Below are 20530 nucleotides of genomic sequence, written 5' to 3'. Positions count from 1 at the left end.
TTGTTTGTTTAATTTCTGCTGTCTTTTTGTTGAAAGGAACAATAATGGCCTGGAATAAAATATTTTACTACAGTCTTCTGTCCTTTTCTTTTCATTTTAAAGTTTCCATTTAAAACTTTTTTTTTTTCATTTCTCCTGTAAGGTTGACATTTTTGCAGCTGTTGGTCTTTGCTAGCTTTGCCTTCAACCCTCTTTTCTGATGTAATGTTCAGTGTTACTCTAAAGTCCAGGGAATATCACTTAGCTACACGTTTTCCACAGTCTTTTCCAGCTCAGCAAAGGCTTCAGTGTGTTGGCAGTGTTTTAGGTCTTTTCCAGGCCCACCACGCTTCTCTGCGATCGGTGTAAGTTTGCATACAGGAGAAGAAAACTGCTGTGAGGCACTAACCCCCTCTTTTTTATGTCTATAACAGTAAATCAAATGGAGCCACTTTTTTCATCCTCACAGAGAGCAGGGCTACTCTAGGCTTTACGGTAAGTGCAGTATTAGGTTACTGGGGCGTTCATCTGAGCTCCAGCTTTTAAAGTGTTTCTTGACCCCAATGTGGGCTCACTGCTGCAGAGGCAGAGGCAGAATGCGGGGGCCAAGCCTTGTCAGTCTGGTGGTCGTGCTGTGCTTCGTGCACGAGTCCACATCTGCTGGGAACGACACGGTCAGGAATAACGGGACTGATACTGAGTCTAATGATGGGAAAATATTTTTTAATGATGCGGAACGAAACGAGACCGAAGCGGAGAAGGCAGTAGAAGATCAGCGGAGGGATCCTGAGCTTCATGTGCAGAAAGAAGAGACGAGCAAACCTGGCGAGTTCCCCCAAGTCTGTTGAGATAGGGGTGGGTGGGGAGCATGAGAGATATGCATGTGAGAAATGAAGCTTGTGACTTTTGCAACACTTTGAGGTAGATGGATAGTTTGCATGCAGTGAGGCTGGCCTATTGTTTGCATATCTGCTGACTGAGCTCTTTCTAAATGGATTTATTGTGATTCAGTCAAAAGGGATGGGGTTACTTGGCAGAAATACACTGACTTGCTTGTTTCTGACATAGAAATGACTTGTGGTGTTTATTTATGTGAGCAGATCTGGTAGGCTTCCTAGAGATCAAGCTGAATTCTTTGGACATTGGCAGATAGGCCTCAAGTACCTTTGGGACAAGATTATGAGTAGCTGTAATTTCACAGAATTCCACAGAAAGTGTCTCTGACTAATGAGAGATACTCATGTGTTATTGCTATTTCACAGATAAAGTCCTCAGTGTGCTTGTTCATGCAGATGGTCTTCAGTAGATAGCAGGTTTTCCACAATAGTAAGTGGTACTCTGAATCTGAAGTATGTTGGAAACCACACAGCTGGAGACAGTTGAGATGCACCCCTTTCATGGAAGTGTTTACAGCTGGTGGGAGATGTCTTCAATAGAAACTTTAGTGCGTTGTGATTCAAATGACTGTATGCATTGCTGTCACATGTAGCAATTTTTCTACACAAAGAAATATTTTGAATAATCTGATTTTTAGGGAAACCTGTTGCTTAAATGGTGTGTTTAGTAAGCACCCTTGTGCCAAATAGATATTTTGTAGTGTTATAAGATGTCAGGATGTTGTATTTTACTGACAAAAAACACTTTGAAAAAGCTTCATGAGACCATAGCTCTTACTGTGTTGCAAGAATAACTGCTACAAAGAACATGCATTCTGTCGCATATTGTCAGAACTCTTGACCAAATTCCTTTTTTGGCTAAATGTGTGTAAGATTACAGCCAGACGCCACTGGGATACAAAATGATTCAAAACAAAGTCATAAATAATATTCATCCTTTACCAATATCAAATAGTTCTTTTGGTGTTTGGTGAAAAGCTCACAGTCATCTGTCAGTTCCCTGTAAGTAACCCCCTTCTTCCAGTTAGTGACTAACTCTTCATTTATTTCTGCCTTAAGCGCTCACTGTCTACACTCCTATCCCCTTCCCCTCCCTCCCTCCCTCCCTCCCTCCTCCCTCCCTCCTCCCTCCTCCCTCCTCCTGCAGACTGTCCACCGGTGGGTCTGGAGTCTCTGCGAGTGTCTGATTACCAGCTGCAGGCGTCCTCATCCCTGAGCAGTGGGCTAGGCCCCCACAGAGGACGCCTCAACATACAGGTTAGTCAACTTTTGTGTGTGTCTGTGACAAAGAGAGACCCTAGCCTACAAAACAGAATGAAGGTTAGCCTAATAATGTGCAAATTATCTGTGATCCCCTGGGCCTAAGACATACAATAGTGGAAAATAGTCCCCTGGCTCTTTATGGAAGACTGTGCACTGAAATATGTGGTATTTGTTCATATGCTTTTGTCTTGTTAATTAAATATGAGGGTTGTTTTTTTTTTTTTAGAAATGCAGTTAGTATCTACCAGACATGCTATTATTTGCAATTCATATTTATATTCAGTAATGAATAATAATTCTGCAAAGGTCCAGTTCTACATGCAGGTTTGAAGAAGCTCATCCTTTTTATTCTCTGGAGAGCAGATCTCAGATCACAAGTTTTTTGGTTACATTTTCACATATCCCACCTTTTCTGTGTTATAATCTTTTCAAGCGATGTTTAGAGTAAGTGTGTGTACTTAATTAGTTAAGTATATTCTTATTGTAAAGCCTGTAATTAACAGCAGTTTTTTTTATTATATACATTTTTGAACCACTGGTTATGTGTGGTGTTAATGGTTAAATAGGAGAAGGAGAAGCAGTTTAAAATATGATAAAAAAAATCATAGGCAGCATTATTTAAATTCATTGTGATTTGCTCTAATGCCCGCTCGAAATCTTCTTCTTATCCTCACAAGGAGGAATAGGACTGTGTGTATCTTTAGTCAAGTCCAGTGGATGGAGATGAGTAGATCTTTGTGTATGTTTAGTCAGGTCTGGAGGATGAAGATGAGTATGATGGAGCATGGTGTGCTGGGGAGGAAGATCAGGAGCAGTGGCTGCAGCTGGATACTCTCAGGCCAACACTTTTTACTGGGGTCATTCTACAGGGCAGAAACTCCATCTGGAGGTCAGCATCTGTGCTTCACGCAGAACCTGTCATTTCACTTTCTCACAAATTCTGTGAAAGACACACACTCTTTCAGACTCACCTGTTGTTGTTGTTGTTGTTGTTGTTGTTGTTGACACAGGAATGTCAGTGAAATAAAGTTTTAAGTATTTAGTTATTTATCTGCTCTACTTTTTGTTTGTTTGTATGTGTAGCTTGAACTGGGTTACTACGTATAAGGTACAGTTCAGCAATGACACACAGACTTGGAGCCCCGGCATGAATGGATCACAAGAAGCGGTGAGTGAAGTTGATTGTCAATACAGGAGGCTGATTTGTATTTAGGTTCTTTTGTATTGAGGCCATCACTTCTGTCTATATAAATGGGATGTATGTGTGTTAATAAGAGTCTTTCTGTTTCTCTGTAGGTATTTGTGGGGAATAGGGACCTAGAGACCCCTGTGCTGGCTCTGTTCCCTGAGCCCACTGTGGCCCAGTTCATCCGCATCAACCCGCAGAGCTGGTTCATCAATGGCACAATCTGCCTCAGGGCTGAAATCCTGGGCTGCCCCATGCCAGGTTCCGTATTATACCCCCCACATCAACATCAAAGAAGCACTGCATATAAACATTAATACATTCCAGCACATCCTCTTTTTATGTGTGTGTGTGTGTGTGTGTGTGTGTGTGTGTGTGTTCACATAGATCCCGACAACCAATACCCCTTGGAGCCTGAAAGGAGTTCTACAGACAAATTAGATTTCAGACACCATAATTACAACGAGATGAGAAAGGTGAGTGCTTTAACTCTTTCTTTTACACATTCTGATTTTTTACTGTCATTATTTTGTGCAGTTAATATTGAATATATTAAATATATTGAAAATATATATTGACATTTGTTGTTCTCTGTGTAGCTGCTGAAGGAAGTGAATGACGAGTGCCCTAATATCACACGTATCTACACTATTGGAAAGAGTTACACTGGACTTAAACTTTATGTCATGGAGATTTCCGATAACCCTGGAAAACATGAACTGGGTAAGGTCATGAGGGCTACAATTTACACAACCAGAGTAAAGGACTATAGAGGAGGATATATAGTTTTGGTTCTAAAATCTAATTGGCTTAGCTGCATTCAGAGCCATTGTACTTATATAACTGTACACATCACTTGAAATCTGTATTAATGTGACAAATTATTTCTGCAGTATACAGTGCCATGAGATGTTGCCACTTATGTGAGATGGTGGTCAAAGAGGTAGAAATCGGAATAATACTTATAATAGAGATAATAGAGATTTGATGACCTTTTAAAGCTCTAAGCTAATTATACATTGAACAGTCTGAACTATCTGTACAATAAAATGAAAGAATTGCTATATAGATGTGTTAAGAATGTTTGGCAAGTATAGCTTACTGTTAGAGAACTGAATTGCTTAATAGACAAAGTGGGTTAACTCTTAATGAACATAACTGTAAAAAAATAAATAAAATTAAATATATATAGTAGGGTTTTGTACTGAATGGAGATTATATTATTTGCTGAGCAGTGTAATTTGATCTGAAGTGATGTGGATCTCTGTAATGGGGCCTGGTGGCAAATATGCAGCCTCTTCCAACTCTTCTAACAGACCACACATGCGTCCCCGGGTATCCAGGCGCCGTGCCGATGGTGTTTATGTTAGAGAGATTTCGATCATGCCTGTGTGATACGCTTTTGTCACCATGTGTTTTTTATTTATAATCACCCAAAGTAAACTTCTATATATTGGCCCAGGAGCAAAGAAAGTCCCAATGAAGAAAGGAAGCCTTTTCTGCTTTTACTGCTTTTGCTGAAAGGCATGTTTTAAAGGTTTTAGATCTCATATGAAACTGTTGATCCAGCAACTGTGTGTTGTGGGTAGGTGAGCCAGAGTTCCGCTATGTCGCCGGGATGCATGGAAATGAGGCTTTGGGTCGGGAGCTGCTGTTGAATCTTATGCAATACCTCTGCCACGAGTACAAACGAGGCAACCAGCGAGTAATTCAGCTGGTGAAAAACACACGCATCCATCTTCTACCATCTATGAACCCTGATGGCTATGAGACAGCATATGAGAAGGTAAGAAGAAGAAGAAAAAACACTCAATCACCATTTGCACCGCACACACAGGAATTTGACCTCTGCCCTCAACCCATTTGTGCAGTGAACATAAACATAAACACACTAGTGAGTACACACACACACACACATACACACACACAATTGATGGGCAGTGAGCACAAGTGCCTGGAGTGGTGGGCAGGCCTAGTTGTGGCGCCCATGGAACAGTTGGGGATTATGTGCCTTGCTCAAGCGCATTGTAGTTGCTTTAAGGATCGAACTGATGACCTGATTCTCTAACCTTCAGGCCACGCCTGCCCCCGTAAAGACTTATGAACATGGAGATGTGCATAAGAGAACTGAAAGATAAAGACATGTTAAATGGCTACTTCTTAATATGAATAGACAAACAGTCACTTGCATTGCTTCATTATATTTTAATGCTGTATGTGGATGTGTGTGTCAGGGTTCTGAGCTCGCTGGCTGGGCTTTGGGGCGCTACAGCTTCGAGGGCATTGATATGAACCATAACTTCCCTGACCTAAACAACATCATGTGGGATGCTCAGGAGCTGGCGACAGACAAGAAGAAAGTCAGCAACCACTACATCCCCATGCCAGAGTACTACACCACAACTGAAGCAACTGTATGTATAAGAAACACTTAATTTCTGGGTAAAATAACAACTGCTGGGTTTGATGCTGGATAGCTTTGGGCCAATATTTGATATTAAAGAATATAATTATCGCTTAAAGTTGTGATATTATGCAAATGGTTAATTATTGTTTATATATAATAATATATGACAATTTCTATAATAGTTATATTTAATTACAGGCTGTACTATCAGGACAATTCAAATATGGTTCCCATACGTCCTGAAAAGTCTGGGAAGTTTAAATATTATTTATCTAGTCATGAAAACACCTGAAACATAAAAAACCTGCTAAAAATGTTCTGATAATATTATTGAGATCCTGGAAAAGGTGAAGCCTCTGAGATTGCATATTTTAGCTACTGATGCCCTGTTCATTTTGTAATGCTGCCCTGCTGTGCCAGATACATCTTGTTTAAGTGTTTAAAAGATTTACAGTGTGAAATGAATGAAATGGATATGCAGGTCATTACTCATTACTATGACATAATGAATAATAATTGATCATTAGGACACTGCGTGACACACATGTGGCTCACATATTGGCAAGCTTTCTTTGTTTATCGTCAGTTGTATAACTGTTACCAACTTTTTTAAGAGTGATGAGAGGAGAGTGCCATCTAACCACCCAGAGAGAGCATGGAGCTATTGAGCAGTTGTGCTCTTTTGGATTCCGGCCGCTGATGACAAAGCAAGCCTTTATAATCTTTTATAAGGAATAATCTCAGCAGATTCAGTCCTTTGTTAATTTTAGTGGAGGAATGCATCTGATCTGGCTTGCAACAATTAAAGTTTTCAAAATGTTTAAAACTGATTTTCAGAGAGCACAGATTGTGCACAGATTGTTTTGCTTCATAGGAATTCATGGTTAATTTGACTGAAACTTTTAGTATTCAGTACATACACACTGGGGAATCAGGGTCTAGCAGATCTTTAAAGAATGTGAGCACTTCCTCTGAGCTGAATGCCCCTATACTGGGGCCTTCCACAAAAAAATAACATGCAAAGAAAGTAATACACAGTGTGGAGTCAATTACACTCACTCTCTCTCTCTCACACACACACTCACACTCACTGTCCTCCTGATATATGATAATGAATGCTTTTCAGTGTTTGTATAGTACATTTTGTGGTTCAGTGAGGCATGTTGTGCTTAGAGAGGGAGCGGAGATCAGCGGATATGTAATATTAGTCATAGTGACTTAAGCTGTGCCAAATGTTCATGGTTTAGTACTTTCAAAGATTTATTTACTCAGAGCCTTACTTCATTACAAAGATCTTCCCATTTTCTTCTCTCTTTGTCTTCACTTTCGCAGGTTTTTCAGTTGGCCCCCAGAATAAATAGGTTTTAGTATGAATAAAGGAATAAACATGTTTTTGACATGATAAATTTTTTCTCCTTTCCTATGTATGTATGTGTGTGTGTATGTATAAAAGGTTGCTCCAGAGACCCGGGCAGTAATAAACTGGATGCAGGATATTCCATTTGTGCTGAGCGCCAATCTCCATGGAGGAGAGCTTGTGGTCACTTACCCTTTTGACTGCACACGTGACTGGATCCCTCGCCAGGACACGCCTACTGCTGATAATGACTTCTTTCGTTGGTTAGCTGCTGTTTACGCTTCTGCCAATCTGGCCATGGCAAACCCAGATCGCAGAATCTGCCATTATGAGGACTTCCAGCAGCACAACAACATCATTAATGGAGCGGACTGGCACACCGTCCCAGGAAGTGAGAAAACACACACTCACACACAAAGACTAAACTAGTATTTCATCATTGTCATCAATGTCATCCCCTGTTTTTTTGTTTTTTTTTAAGCATCAGCTGCTTATTACATTGTGTTCAAACTGGACAATGAATGGACACAGAAAATGACTAAGTACATACATACATACATAATAAATACAAATTACATGATTGTAGGCTACATTAAACTTTCTAACTAAAAGTTTCTCCTGTAAAGTTTTACGGTCCTTTTTTTTATGTGTCTGTTCTATTATTTTCGTTTACTATCAATGTACTTAAAGCAGCATTATGTGAGAATTTTTATTTCATGCTCCAGGGCTCTACCTACAGTCGGAAAGTGGAATTCACACTTTGAGCCACCCTGCAAGAAGGACATGCTTACTTGCGTTTCTAGATGATCTGAGAATTGCTGAATTGTCACTGAAACTAAAAGAAGCATGTAGACTAGAGCAGTAGAGTAGCACTCCCCGATTGTACATGAATATGCCTACCTAGAGCAGTTAACAGCGTGCCGAGCCTGGAATGGTGATGACAGAGATGCTATTCTTCCTTTTACATGCCAGTGGAGCATCAGCATGATTTTAAAGCTGTTTTTTTTACTTAAAAATGCTACATGTTGCTTTAATGTAACTTCTCTTGTGTTTGTAGGTATGAATGACTTCAGTTACTTACACACGAACTGTTTCGAGGTGACTGTAGAGTTGTCATGTGATAAGTTCCCTCATGCCAGCGAGCTTCCTGCTGAATGGGAGAATAACAAGGAATCTCTCCTGCTCTACATGGAACAGGTGAGTGCGGTTTGCTTCTATTTTACCTTCCAACCCACTTTTCCTGCCTGCTGTGTGCTGTAGCCTCATGCACTGATGCACCGACCCATCTGCCTCTCTCAGGTGCACCGAGGTATAAAAGGTGTGATCAGGGATAAAGACACTAAAGAGGGCATTGGAAATGCTGTTGTTAAAGTAGCTGGCCTGGACCACGACATCAGATCAGGTATGTGTATTACAACAGCATAGTCCTTGCGTTGTATGCAGTTGACAGTATATTAGGTACCAAGCACCCTACAAGCTGAACTTGTTTTTTTGGAGCCACCATGCTTACATTATCTCCAATACATAGTTTCCCAACCCAGATCCTGGAGTACACACTGTCGTGCATATATTAAGTGTTTCTCTGCTCCACTGTTGAAAGTATAACAGTGGTGGTAACGCAACAGTGTGTGGTGCAACAGATAACACCACTGAGCTAAAACACCATGTGGGAGACTGGGGTTCGATTCCCAGTCTGGGTGACTGTGCTGCGCTACACCAATAAGAGTCCTTGGGCAAGACCCCTAACACTACACTGTCCCACCTCTGTAAGTCGCTCTGGATAAGGGCGTCTGCTAAATGCCATAAATGTATAAGATCCTCGAGGAACTTTTTTTCAATTTTAAACTGTGGAGGAACCTCTTAAGGTAAAGAACCTTTGATTCTAAAGGATCTTGTACTTTTTCACAGTGTATAACTACCCCACATTGAGTCATGTTTGGATCAGGGAAAACACAAAAAGTTGCTGAGAGGTAGAGTGGATAATATAGTAATATTTTTCAACAAACGACACTTCTCTTCTTTTACATGTTAATGTAAATGCTGTTTTAGCTGGTGAGCTTGCTTAACATGCTGGTAAAAAACAATTCTACAAAATATGATGAAAAGAAGCTGTGTGGAGGCTTTGGAAGTGGCACCTAGGGGTAAATAAGATAATATAGAAGTGAATTCCGTTTTATATACAGAACTCAATAAAACACTTAAATTCTTTCAGGTTCAAAATCAGATCACCCTTTGCCATGTTTTGGACATGCTAACAGCCATTTCAAGGTTGTCCCAGAAGACATATGAGTAACTGCAGACTAATCAGCAGTTGGTGTATGGCCCTCCGAAGATCAAAAAGGACTGAGCCACAAGCTCACAAAAATAGGTGAAAGAGATAATAATACAGGTCATGTGATGCTTATTTTGGCTACAATTTGTCTGGTGGGGGGGCAAAATTGTCTTATGTCTTGTTATTAAGGATGTACTTGATAAACAGGCAGCTCAGTGAAGATGTCCTATATGTTCAAAAGGATCCAGACCCTTCTAATGAGTGAATAAATCCACTTTAATGTGTAAAATGTTACACATAATTACAAACATATAACTTGTATAATCTCCCAAGGAAGCACCACCAATAAAGTAGGATGCTTTGGAGGGATGCTGCATTAAAGCCCACTCACTGAAGCTCTTGTGGATGAATGCAGTTAGATTCTCACAGCAATGAACACATCCTTCTTGAACCTGCTGGGGAGTGGCATCACTAATATTTCCCACTATGTTTCTTTGGCCTGTTTAGCTGCCGATGGTGATTACTGGCGCCTACTGAACCCAGGAGAGTATAAAGTGATTGTGTGGGCAGAAGGTTACTTCCCCTTGGTCCGCCGCTGCTCTGTAGGCGCAGATCCACAGCCCACCATCTGCGACTTCAGCCTCACCAAGACACCCCGCGAACGCATCAAGCAGATCCTGGCTAAAGGTGGGAAGCTTCCACGAGATGAGCAGCTCCGCCTCCGTGCTTTACGAATGCGGAAGCTTCGGGTGAGCACAAAGATCCTGAACCGACGTCGTGAGCAGCAGCAACAGCAGCAGCGCCGTACCAAAGCCAAGAGAAAGTGACTGACTTACTGACACTGACAATACAGAGAACAAGCCAGGCACTGCTTCCAGGGACAGGATGGGGGGAGGTTGAAATCATAGAAGTGTATGACTAAGGAGTCTCAATTTAAAAGTCCTAGTGTAGTGAGACACTGTACAGTTCTTTCTGAACTGGGGACACTATTTCTTACCACCTCTCTGGTCTAGTTGGCCATATTTCTTGAGGCCAGCACGTTTGTAACCTTAAACCCAGCCAAAAAGGACGCTGAAGCTGGTCAAATATTGCATACTTATTATTGCACAATTAAAAACACCTAGTCTTTACAGTTATATTTGCCCACACCTGGTCAAATGGTCTTCCTCTGACCAGCTTTTACACACTGAATGTTTTATCACTAAACCAAATGTCTAAAACAGACACCTGTTTGAGCTCACCAGAGAAAGTCTGAGGGTGTAGCTGGTTTTCTACACTCATCACAAAAAATGTATTTTCCTTATTTCTATACACTAATAATAAATCCAATTTACTTGTCTGACAGACTGCATATTGGTTTTACTATGCATCATAATGGAGTGGCAAAATTGGCTCATAGTGTTGTAAAGGTTGTGAAATTAAACACATCACATCAGCAGTCACATAAAAAGCCAACAGAAAGAGCTGTGGTCTACAGGCATTATGGATATGGCAATATTGGGCAATATTATGCTTTCAATAATTCCTTTAAATTGTTTTTTTTTTCTGGGGACAAAAGACTGACAATACATATCTTTCATTGAAACTTTTGGTAGACACATTTTTGTGTTTGTTTTTTGGTTTGATTTTTTTGGGGGTGGGGGTGGGCCAGTCGGGAGTGGGGAGAACCACTGAGGCCCAGGCCTGCCATGTCTACAGTCAAGCAACCTTTATATCTCCATGGGCTGAAAGGCTGTAGTCCTAGAAAGGTCCCATGCACTGTTAAGTTGGCAGCTGAGCACATGGACTTTAGAAAAGGCTTTAGAGAAATGTTTTATGGTCACATGGGACAAAGATGGAGTTGTTTGGCCACAATGACCAGATGTATGTACCTACCAAGAACACTGTACCAGGTGTCAAGCATGATGGTGGTAGGATGATACTCTGGGGCAGCTTTGCTGTTTGTGCAACTAGTACATAGCACAAAGTAAAGAAACTATTCTAAACTTAAGAGACCTCAAACCATCAGCTCGACTGAGGAAACCTGGACACAATTTGATGTCCCTTCATGATAATGAGTCCGAACCAGCCAGGAGCCAGGGAACCAACCGATTTAATTGAGCTTTACCAATTCTGCCAAAATGAGTGTTCAAATATCCACAAATAATTCTTCCAGAAGCTTGTTGATGGCTACCAAAAGCATTTGGCTTTTTCATAACTGATTTAATCCATCTTCTCCCCAATTTGGATGAACAATTACCCAACCCATACATATTCTCCCCTATTACATGCAATGCTCCCAACACACGGCTCCTCCAAAACGTGCACAGTCTGCCACAGCCTCTTTTTTCCTTACTGTTGCCGACGCTACGGCACCACGCAACAAACGCACCTGGAGGAAAGCGCCCTGTACCTGGATTTGATGATGCATCAGCCAGCAGACGCCACTGTCTGCCAGCATTGCACTGGAGTGATGTGAGGAGAGAGCGCCATCTACCGACCCTGGAGTGAGCAAAGCCATTTACGCTCTCTCTGGCAATTGTACACAGTATTGTGACCTGTGTTGATTTCAGAAAATCCCACACTATTCTTCCATTCTTTTTTACTGACAATATATGTTGTACAATTATTCTGCATCAGGTTAAAAAAAAAAAAAAAAAAAAAAAAACACCTCAAAGAAATGACTGAAAGCCCAATACTGCTATGGCATTCATATCCATGATGAGTGTGTAAACCTCAGACCACAAACATACGTCAAATTAACACCAAGTCAACTGACTGAGTCATGTCTGATGTTTGCACTGCAGCTGTGAGGTCAATGTAACTGAAGTGTAATGAATTTTGGCCGACGTCTTTCAATTTCTGGAGCCCTGCTTTAAAACTAAAGTCGCAAACGTGAGACACCAAACACATTTTGGCTCATCACCCACATTTGAAGTAAGGAGAAAACTGTGCAAGTTAGTTTTTACTTTTTTTTTATGTTTACCCAACTTTCCTCCCCAATTTTACCCAGTTACCCAAGTCACCCATTAGTACTCTTTCCTATTACATATAATGCTCCAGACACTGGGAGAGTGAAGACTGACACATGCCTCCTCCAACACATGCACAACCAGCCACCGCCTCTGTTGCAAACTGCAGTTGACGCAATGGCACCAGGCAGCGAACACGCTTGAAGGAAAGCATTGGGTACCAGTGACAAAATGTGGGTAAACAGTGACTGATAACCCTGAAGTTACTGATAAAAAAAAAGATAATTAAAAGGTAATTGGTAATGGAATATAATGAAAAGCCTTATGGCAAAAATTTGAAACGGGGTGGACAGGTGTTTGACAATAACTACAGTAATATTACTATTATTTCAGGCAGAAACTGCTCTAGCAAGTGGAAAAAAAAGTTTATTATTTTGAACCTCTGCATTTTTAGTGGAATTTTAGTACTAACATGAATCATTTTGTGACTGAGTGAGTGAGCACATCTGAACAAAGGAATGTTCTATCCCTCTGTGGCCCTTTTCCTCCATTCCCTCTTTCCAGATGTTACATATGTTTAATATCATAAAAGTGATCCAAACAGTGCCAGTAAGAGAAGAACTGACCATCCTCAGTGTATTTCTTCTTAAAGGCTAAATTAAGATACCAAGCAGTATAAAAACACTGATCTAACCAAAACATCTTGCTGCATCAAAACCTCAGTCTTCCACAGTCTTCTGTGTCTGCAGCAGACACTCTAAACTAACACTCTCATGGCTGTGCTTCTGAACCGTCCATAGTCAGCGTGCATACATACATACACGCATAGATACATACATACATACATACATACATCCATCTGAGGTGGCTTGAAAAACAATCTGCCAGGAGAAGTGTAGGTTTAGGCAACAATATCGATTTTCCCTGTCCAGTTCTGCAGTTTGTGTGTGTGTGTTAGAGAAAGAGAGAGAGACAGCAAGATGAAGAGATCCTCATCAGCTTGCTCTCTCTCACCCAAGAATCATTTATCGGCAGTTAGCTTATCTAATATTAGACGCACATACTCAAACACACATAGGCACACATGCACACAAGGATTCTGCTTAGACCACCTACAAATCAGATCCCAAAAACATGAGTTAATTAGTGTCACCGGAGACAAAGCTGCCTCAAACATAAAACAACAAAAGCCAGTAAAAAACAGAAACAGCAGCTCTTACTAGAGCTCGAGTGTGAATAGGGTGCTGCTTTAAAAAAACAAAAACAAACCAAAAACATTTGGCAAAATGCAGAAAACTCCATCCATTACAACACTAACAGCTCGCACTGCTTACATTCAGTGCTACATTACACGAACATAACTGACTGGCTTAAAAAGCCAACAGTAACTACACTGCTGCAGCAAAGGGGGGGTGGGGTCAGCATTTGACATGCAGGCCAGGCTCCGAGACTGGAGTGAGGTCATATGCTTAGCAAAAGACTACAAATCTCAACCCTGCCAGCCTACTAGCACCTTGAGGTTTCAGACTGTTGACGCTCTGCATGCAACTGCGATCAGAGAGACGCGCTGTGAGAAAGGATTAATGGCTATTTCTCTCATTACTGCACACGTTTATAAATTTCAAAGATTACAATGTCCAACGAACACACAAAAAGAACTCTTCTAAAAACATCCTCATTTACAGCTCATTTACACAAACCCACGGTCAAACTTTGACACTGTGAACCCAGAAAACACACTCCCTTCAAGGGCTGTTTCTCCTCACCATCTGCCACAAGATTTGGTCCAAGTTTGTTTGTGTGTGTGTATGGGGGTGCTAAAAGTGGGGTTGGTAGAGTGCTACGCGTCCGCTCAAGCAGCCCGAGGCCAGCTGACAGTGCGTGGGAGAAAACTTGGAGGTGAGCACCACGTCACTGTGGGAGTAGATAGAGCGCACCTCACGGAGGAGCGCCGTACGCACGGGCATGCAGTCCACCAGCTCGGCACATCGCTCATCGAAGGCCAGCAGACGCACACCGTAGCCGTACGGCGAGCAGATGAGCCGACCGTCTGGGCTGAAGCACAGCTCCTTAATGTAGCCGCGGCCCACGTTGGCCTCCTCAATGTAGTGCGTGAGCCGCAGAGAGCAGCGTGGGGAGACGGGCGGCCGAGGAGGGGCTCCCTCCTGGAACTCGTACACACATGTCCACTGTAGAGAGAGAAAGCGAGACAGAAACACTGAGTGTCGTTCAACGCAACAAATTCAGTCATCAAAACAGTAATTTTTGTGTCTCTAAAGTTCTTTTTTTCTTTTCTTTTTTGCACTGAAGCTACATAGTAGGTAGAGATAGATAGATCTATTCGTACGTATTGTGTATTGGTGTTGACAAACGTACAGCCCAAATTTATCGGCCAATATTACTAAATCTTAGCTGAACCCGAGAGTCGATCAGATCGTATAATCCATATTTAGCGAGTTGCTTCATATTTAGCAAGGTCCCTTGGTCACAGGATCCTGCAGGTCCTTGTTTGACTTTAATTAAACAGAAGTTAAAGATTGGTAAGCTAACCTCCTGATCATCCATGTTACTGGAGCATCGCAGCAGTGTGGCCCAGCCTTTGGGGTGCAGCTGAAGGGAAGTAATGCAATTTCCCCGGTCCCTCTCACCTGGGATTTCTGGGGTCAAAACCTCCAGACTGTTTCTGGGAGATAAACCTGACAAAAAAAACAAAACAAAAAAATTAAAAAAAAACCCCAAAAACATGCTTTTCAACCAAAATATACACAACACATCCACAGAGACCTAGTCTTTTGTTTTCTTCTGTAGTCAAGGGTATTGATAGAGTTTCACCTCTATAATGATGTAACAGCAAATGAGATCAGATATTTATAATTCATAAAACCAGATAGATAATTCACTAAAACATAAAAATACAACCAATCCCCAAACCACAAGACGTGGTTGCATGTTATGTGGTTGAGGTGAGGTGTTTATGTTTAAATGCAGTGTTTTGTTTCTAACTTAATTAAAGAGTAGAAATGTTCAGTCATCTGCCCATTATCTGTCCATTCTTCCAATAGTTTGAGGTCATCAAGGTTAGAGGACTAAAATGTATTTATTTATTTTTTGTATTTTCTACTGGTTAATAAAAACATTATAAGTGTACACCATACTATATTATATAGCAGCACTATATACTGACTTACTGAGTACTGAAAGTTTAATTAAACACTCTCACCTACTTATCACCAAAACTTAATAAATGCAGCAGAATTAACTCACCCTCTCGGTGTGGATGTAATTTGCTGTCATTGCCATGACGAGAGCCTGCAGTCCTGGAGCCTGTTGAGGACCCCTCTGAAAAAGTGAAATCAACATTGCAGTCATCACTGACTTTATTCAAAACACTATTACTAATAATAAGATCCATGAACAGTGTAGTACTATGCCTCTGTACAACAGTCTCCTCGTTCATTTGTTTTTACAATACATTGAAGACATCTGGATTTGAGATCAAAAATTTGTCCGGTCGCATGTGCATATTAGTCCTGTCCTGATGTAACGTTGTCCCTCCCCACATTTGTCTTGCCAAGAGAAAGTGAGAGACCTCCCAGTGGTGAAAGGAATGAAAAGGGATGAGGATACTGCTCTGCTCCTGGTGGATAACGCCGGTTCATTTTTGCTGTTTCGAGGAAATTGGTCAGTATTGTCCCGTTTGCGATTGTTTGTGATAGACAATCAGAACTGCTTTGCTTTTGTAAGTTTGCTCACCCACAGTGTGCATGGATTTGAGGATGGCGCTTAAGGACCACTGAAGGGAGGGGTGCGTTTGTGAAGCTGTTAGGTTCAAATATCAGTGGATCTCCAGAATCGCATACAGTACCTTTAACCTTAGACAGGACTAACCGACAAGTCCATGATGATCTGAGGGTTCTGTTTAGTTCATGTAACTGCAGCCTTTTAAATAAACACGCTGGTCTTTCACCATTAAAGGATTTATAGACCAGTAATAGTACCTGTAACATACTGGTAGCCAGTGTTGCATGGGCCTCGGAACCAGTGCATAAGGACTGACAAACCAGGATGGGGACTAGAGTGTGAGCATGTGTATGTGTGTGTGTGTGTGCGCTATTGACACCACCATCACACATCTCAGCCACACATTTTCCCTGGAAAGTCTATACCAGGGTACAGGAAAGGAGAATCAATCCTTTAATTAAACCTTGGATTCAGGACAGGAAACAAATTCCATCCTGGCTGTGAACATGAACCAGCTCTTCACCCACTCTCAAATAGTTTAGGGGGCATGGGAGGTCTCCGGCCTTGTCCTGTGGGAGGTGCTCAGAAAGCATTCAATCCAATGGCCACAAACACGAGTTCGGTCCTTGACGACTCTCAGCGTGAAAGCTGTGTCTGTTTTCTCAGCACTAAGCCAAGCTAGTTCAGAGGTGGTACAAGACTGTGTCTAGTCTCTGCTCCTGTTTGCAATATTCACAGACAGTGTAAGAAAGCACAGCAACAGGCAGGAGCATTGTTTACCGTCCTGTTACTTACTGTTAGACTATCTGTTCCAATACCTTTGCTGACCTAAAACTACCACAGTGTATAATGTAGATGTATGTAGATGTAAATGTCAGAAAATAACAGGTGAAATTCTGATCTCAAATTCAAATGTATGCAGTGTACATCAAAAACAGCTAAAAAAGAAATTGGCCTTTTTGATATTGTACTTTCAGGGGAGACAATAAGTAATTAATAAGTAATTAAGATTTCTATGCTGAGATGTGAGGTAGTGTGCACATTTCCTAAGTTTTTGCATACCTGTGCTAAGAGGGGCGCGACGAGCCCGTAGAATTCGGTAGCTGCCAACCTCTAGGCTCTGGGTGAGGTCAAGGTCATGTAAGATGAGCAAGTAACCAGAGGAAGTGGAGATGAGCATCTTACTGCAGTCTGGAGTTAGACGCATCCGCATTAGGTACCGCGTGTGAAAGAATTTCTTATGGGGGCAGCCATCCTCTGTGAACCTACACACATACATACACATCAGTTACAGCCAGTCCCACATATTATTTATGCAAGACAATGCAAAAGTGAAGTAACAAACACAAACCTGTTGGTGTCCCAGGTGATGACATTCCCATCAAAGCCAGACGTTACGAGCAGGCGCGTGTGTGTGTCATACTCAATATTCTTCACCCAACTAGCATGGCCGTGCAGCGAACACACCTTTGAGTTCAACTTTCTCAAGTCCCATAATGCAATGGTGGTGTCATCAGAACATGTGGCAAATAACCGGTTATCCAGAAACCTGGCAGCACAATCACACAGTCAGTTCATTTCTAGAAGCCAGAACTAGACTACACATGGGCTCTCCTCAAACTCCTGAGTGGTGATAAACACTTGTGTGATTCATTTGTGAGAAGGCTGAAACAATGACTTCGACATGGACAAACATTACCCTACTGAAAAACACAGCAGTTGTTCTTTAATCCAGTCTTCAGGGCCCACAGATGATCCACAGTATTGATCCCACCCAACTTACAAAACATAAGAGTTAGAAGAAAACCATGAACCTTCTGGGGGAGCCCGGAGAACCATTTGAGAATCACAGACCTACAGTTCAATCCATGTTCAATTATACAATTTCTGTGCTTGAAAACAGCAATGCTCTGGGTAAAATATTCATGGTGTGAAATTAGAAGTATATAATTTATATTTCTATTTGTCAAATTATGAATATATGAATATTAAGTATCAAAAATACATGATGCTTTTCATGTCTGCAGCCACCATAAAACATACAAACATAAAACCAGCTCCAAAATATCTAGTCCTTTATATTTTAAGACTGAAATACATTTAAAATAAGGGTGGGCAGAATAACAATATTTACAGTTATAATAATAAATTATCACATTATACCACAAGATCATTACTGTAAGGCAAAGAGTTTTTTTGGTCACTTTATTGACATTTTGTGACTCATGATTCATAATGAAATTTCATGATGAATGGACTCACTCACTCTACATTAAGGGGTTTTACTCTGCCTGTAAAACCTATGTTTTGAAGATACAACGTTTTGTTCCAGCAGGGGCAAGTCTTTTCGGGAATGTATTGTGGATATCCTCTTTACTTAAACTAAACTGAACAACGGAGAATTACATGCTCTATTATAAAGAGAGCATAATTTGTTGTGTTTAACTGGATCTAGCATATCTTACCATATCAATGAGTCATAGTTCAAACGGGAGCAATTTTATATACTGTAGACAGGGGGCTTCTACATTTAGTCATAACACCTCACCAAGTGCATTTCTACTTTCACTGTAAGAAAGATGCAGAAGATTTGTATTTTGTTCAACACTAGTCTTAAAGCATATCATATAATATTATTATTATTTAAGAAGAGCACTGTAAACACCCTGGACTTCCTCAGTGAGAGAGAGAGAAAGTAAGCATGTTAACATGTTACAGTGTTGATGTTTGTCACAACTTTTGGATCTGGTCTTGACCCAGATCCGCAGGGAACACGTGTTTAACAGATGCATTACTAAGCCCCGATCAACGTGTCTTGCTCACACCTGCTGTTGTTGGTTAACCTCTCTCCTCGGGTCTGCTACCAGCAGTCCCACCATACGCATCTGTGAGTGTGTGAGTGTGTGTGTACCTACCTGATGTTGTTCACACAGTCCTCGTGTGCCTCCACCAACGTTTTGATATGTTTAGATGAAACAGGGTCAAACAGCAGCACTTCGGTCTGCTCGCAGGCGACAGTCAGCACCGACCTACAACACACACACACACACTTTTGCAGACTACCAGGCTCTGAGTGCAGGGGCCGACCTATTCCCTGCGTGCAGCTTCTTTTTTTTAATAACAGCAGCAACAACAACAGCAGCGCTGGCCACTTACCCGTCCGGGGAGTACTCCAGATTAAACACGGCCCCGTGGGTCTGCGTGCTTAGGTTGACTGAGTCTGTGGCGGGGCTCATGGACGAATAGAGTCGGGTCATAGTGCGGAAGTTATCGCGGGCCGGATCTACGAACGGCCCTCTGCGAACTGTCCGCTTCCACAACCACGAGAAGAGGGAATCGCAGAGTCCCGAGCTCTTGCACGACGAGCTTTGCGCGCGTTCTCCCGCAGACTCGAGTTTCGGGCCCCCGCTGCACTCCGGAGGCGGAGAGGGCGGCCTGGAGCAGCTCTCCTCCTCCTCGTTGTCGCTCTCCTCCTCTCGGAACAGCTCGTCCAGGTGGCGGACGCCAGCACCCCGGGGCTCCTCCGGCTCGCTGCTGTCGCTCGGCTGGCCCGAGCTCATTGTGGCGGCGGCGGCGCCGGAGCCGTTTTGAACAGGAAAGTTACGAACGGAGACCAAGGGCCTGAGCCCAGCTCCGCTTTACCGCGCAGCCCCACCGGAGACCGCGCTGGACCTGCACTCCAGACACACAACGAGTCGGCCCAAAGCTACAAACCCCGCACCGACCCCATTAACGTAAACACCGGGCCACTGCAAATAGCGGAGACAACACGTGACGTGTTTCCGGTTCTCAGTACGGATGTGCGGTGTTTTCTGTTCGCTCTGATACCAAAAACACCAAAGCTCGAGTCTTTTCAGCACAGTTTTATGTAGCTAGAATTGTATGCGTTTTGAACCAGAATAATATGGACATTAAATATTAGATTTGAACCATTTTGCAATAATGTTAAATACACGCTCATAACCATTTAGTGAAGTAACTCTCATATTGTTGCTGTGATGCAAAAACAACAACTTTACAGTAGAAGAACAAAACATTCCTAACTTTCAATGTAAAAATAATTTATAGACAAAGAAAGGGTAGTTCCTATTCTACACATCCATCCATAATGACTAAATGAAAAAAAAATGAAAATCACATTAAATTAAACCACATATATTTTCTACACATTTTAAAGATCATGCCACGCAGAGCTAAAATAAATGTAAATAAAATGTTAACATTAAACTTCCATTTCATTACTTTAGAATGACATTGATATAAGTGTTTTGAAAGAGTATGAACTCGTTCACATTTACGTTTATATGTACTTTTCATAGTCTGTTCCGCAGCCATCGTACTTTTTGGTCTTTTTTTTTAAAAAATATATCAAAAACGGAAATGAAAAATGAAAAATGGAGGGGTTTTATTTTTGTTCCATAATATAAATACAAGAAATTGAGATATAACGTACCCATTTCTTCTCCATAATAATGCAG

General features: G+C 41.6%; 2 protein-coding genes across 2 annotated transcripts; one reads left to right on the top strand and one right to left on the bottom strand.

Annotated features, from left to right (window-relative positions):
- The first annotated feature begins 564 nt into the window (after nucleotides 1-564).
- Nucleotides 565-10699, top strand: cpxm1a (carboxypeptidase X (M14 family), member 1a). The gene is made up of 13 exons (XM_072677855.1): nucleotides 565-804; nucleotides 2023-2132; nucleotides 2888-3027; nucleotides 3222-3306; nucleotides 3435-3585; nucleotides 3712-3800; nucleotides 3924-4047; nucleotides 4914-5110; nucleotides 5559-5738; nucleotides 7185-7479; nucleotides 8146-8285; nucleotides 8388-8490; nucleotides 9868-10699. The coding sequence occupies exons 1-13, from the start codon at nucleotides 576-578 to the stop codon at nucleotides 10185-10187; spliced, it is 2163 nt and encodes a 720-aa protein (XP_072533956.1). The 5' UTR covers nucleotides 565-575; the 3' UTR covers nucleotides 10188-10699.
- Nucleotides 10700-12717: 2018 nt separating this feature from the next.
- wdr32 (WD repeat domain 32) lies at nucleotides 12718-19794 on the bottom strand. Its single transcript, XM_072677856.1, has 7 exons — nucleotides 19209-19794; nucleotides 18968-19081; nucleotides 17404-17601; nucleotides 17115-17317; nucleotides 15576-15650; nucleotides 14862-15007; nucleotides 12718-14500 (listed from the first exon to the last, which is right to left on the bottom strand). Exons 1-7 carry the CDS (start codon nucleotides 19610-19612, stop codon nucleotides 14129-14131), a joined length of 1512 nt encoding a protein of 503 aa, XP_072533957.1. The 5' UTR covers nucleotides 19613-19794; the 3' UTR covers nucleotides 12718-14128.
- Between the last annotated feature and the right edge of the window lie 736 nt (nucleotides 19795-20530).

Source organism: Salminus brasiliensis, chromosome 4 (genome assembly GCF_030463535.1).
Source record: "Salminus brasiliensis chromosome 4, fSalBra1.hap2, whole genome shotgun sequence".
In the NCBI taxonomy this organism is placed as follows: domain Eukaryota; kingdom Metazoa; phylum Chordata; class Actinopteri; order Characiformes; family Bryconidae; genus Salminus; species Salminus brasiliensis.
The sequence above is the reverse complement of the archived record's forward strand: the minus strand, read 5'-3'. Positions and strand labels throughout refer to the sequence as shown.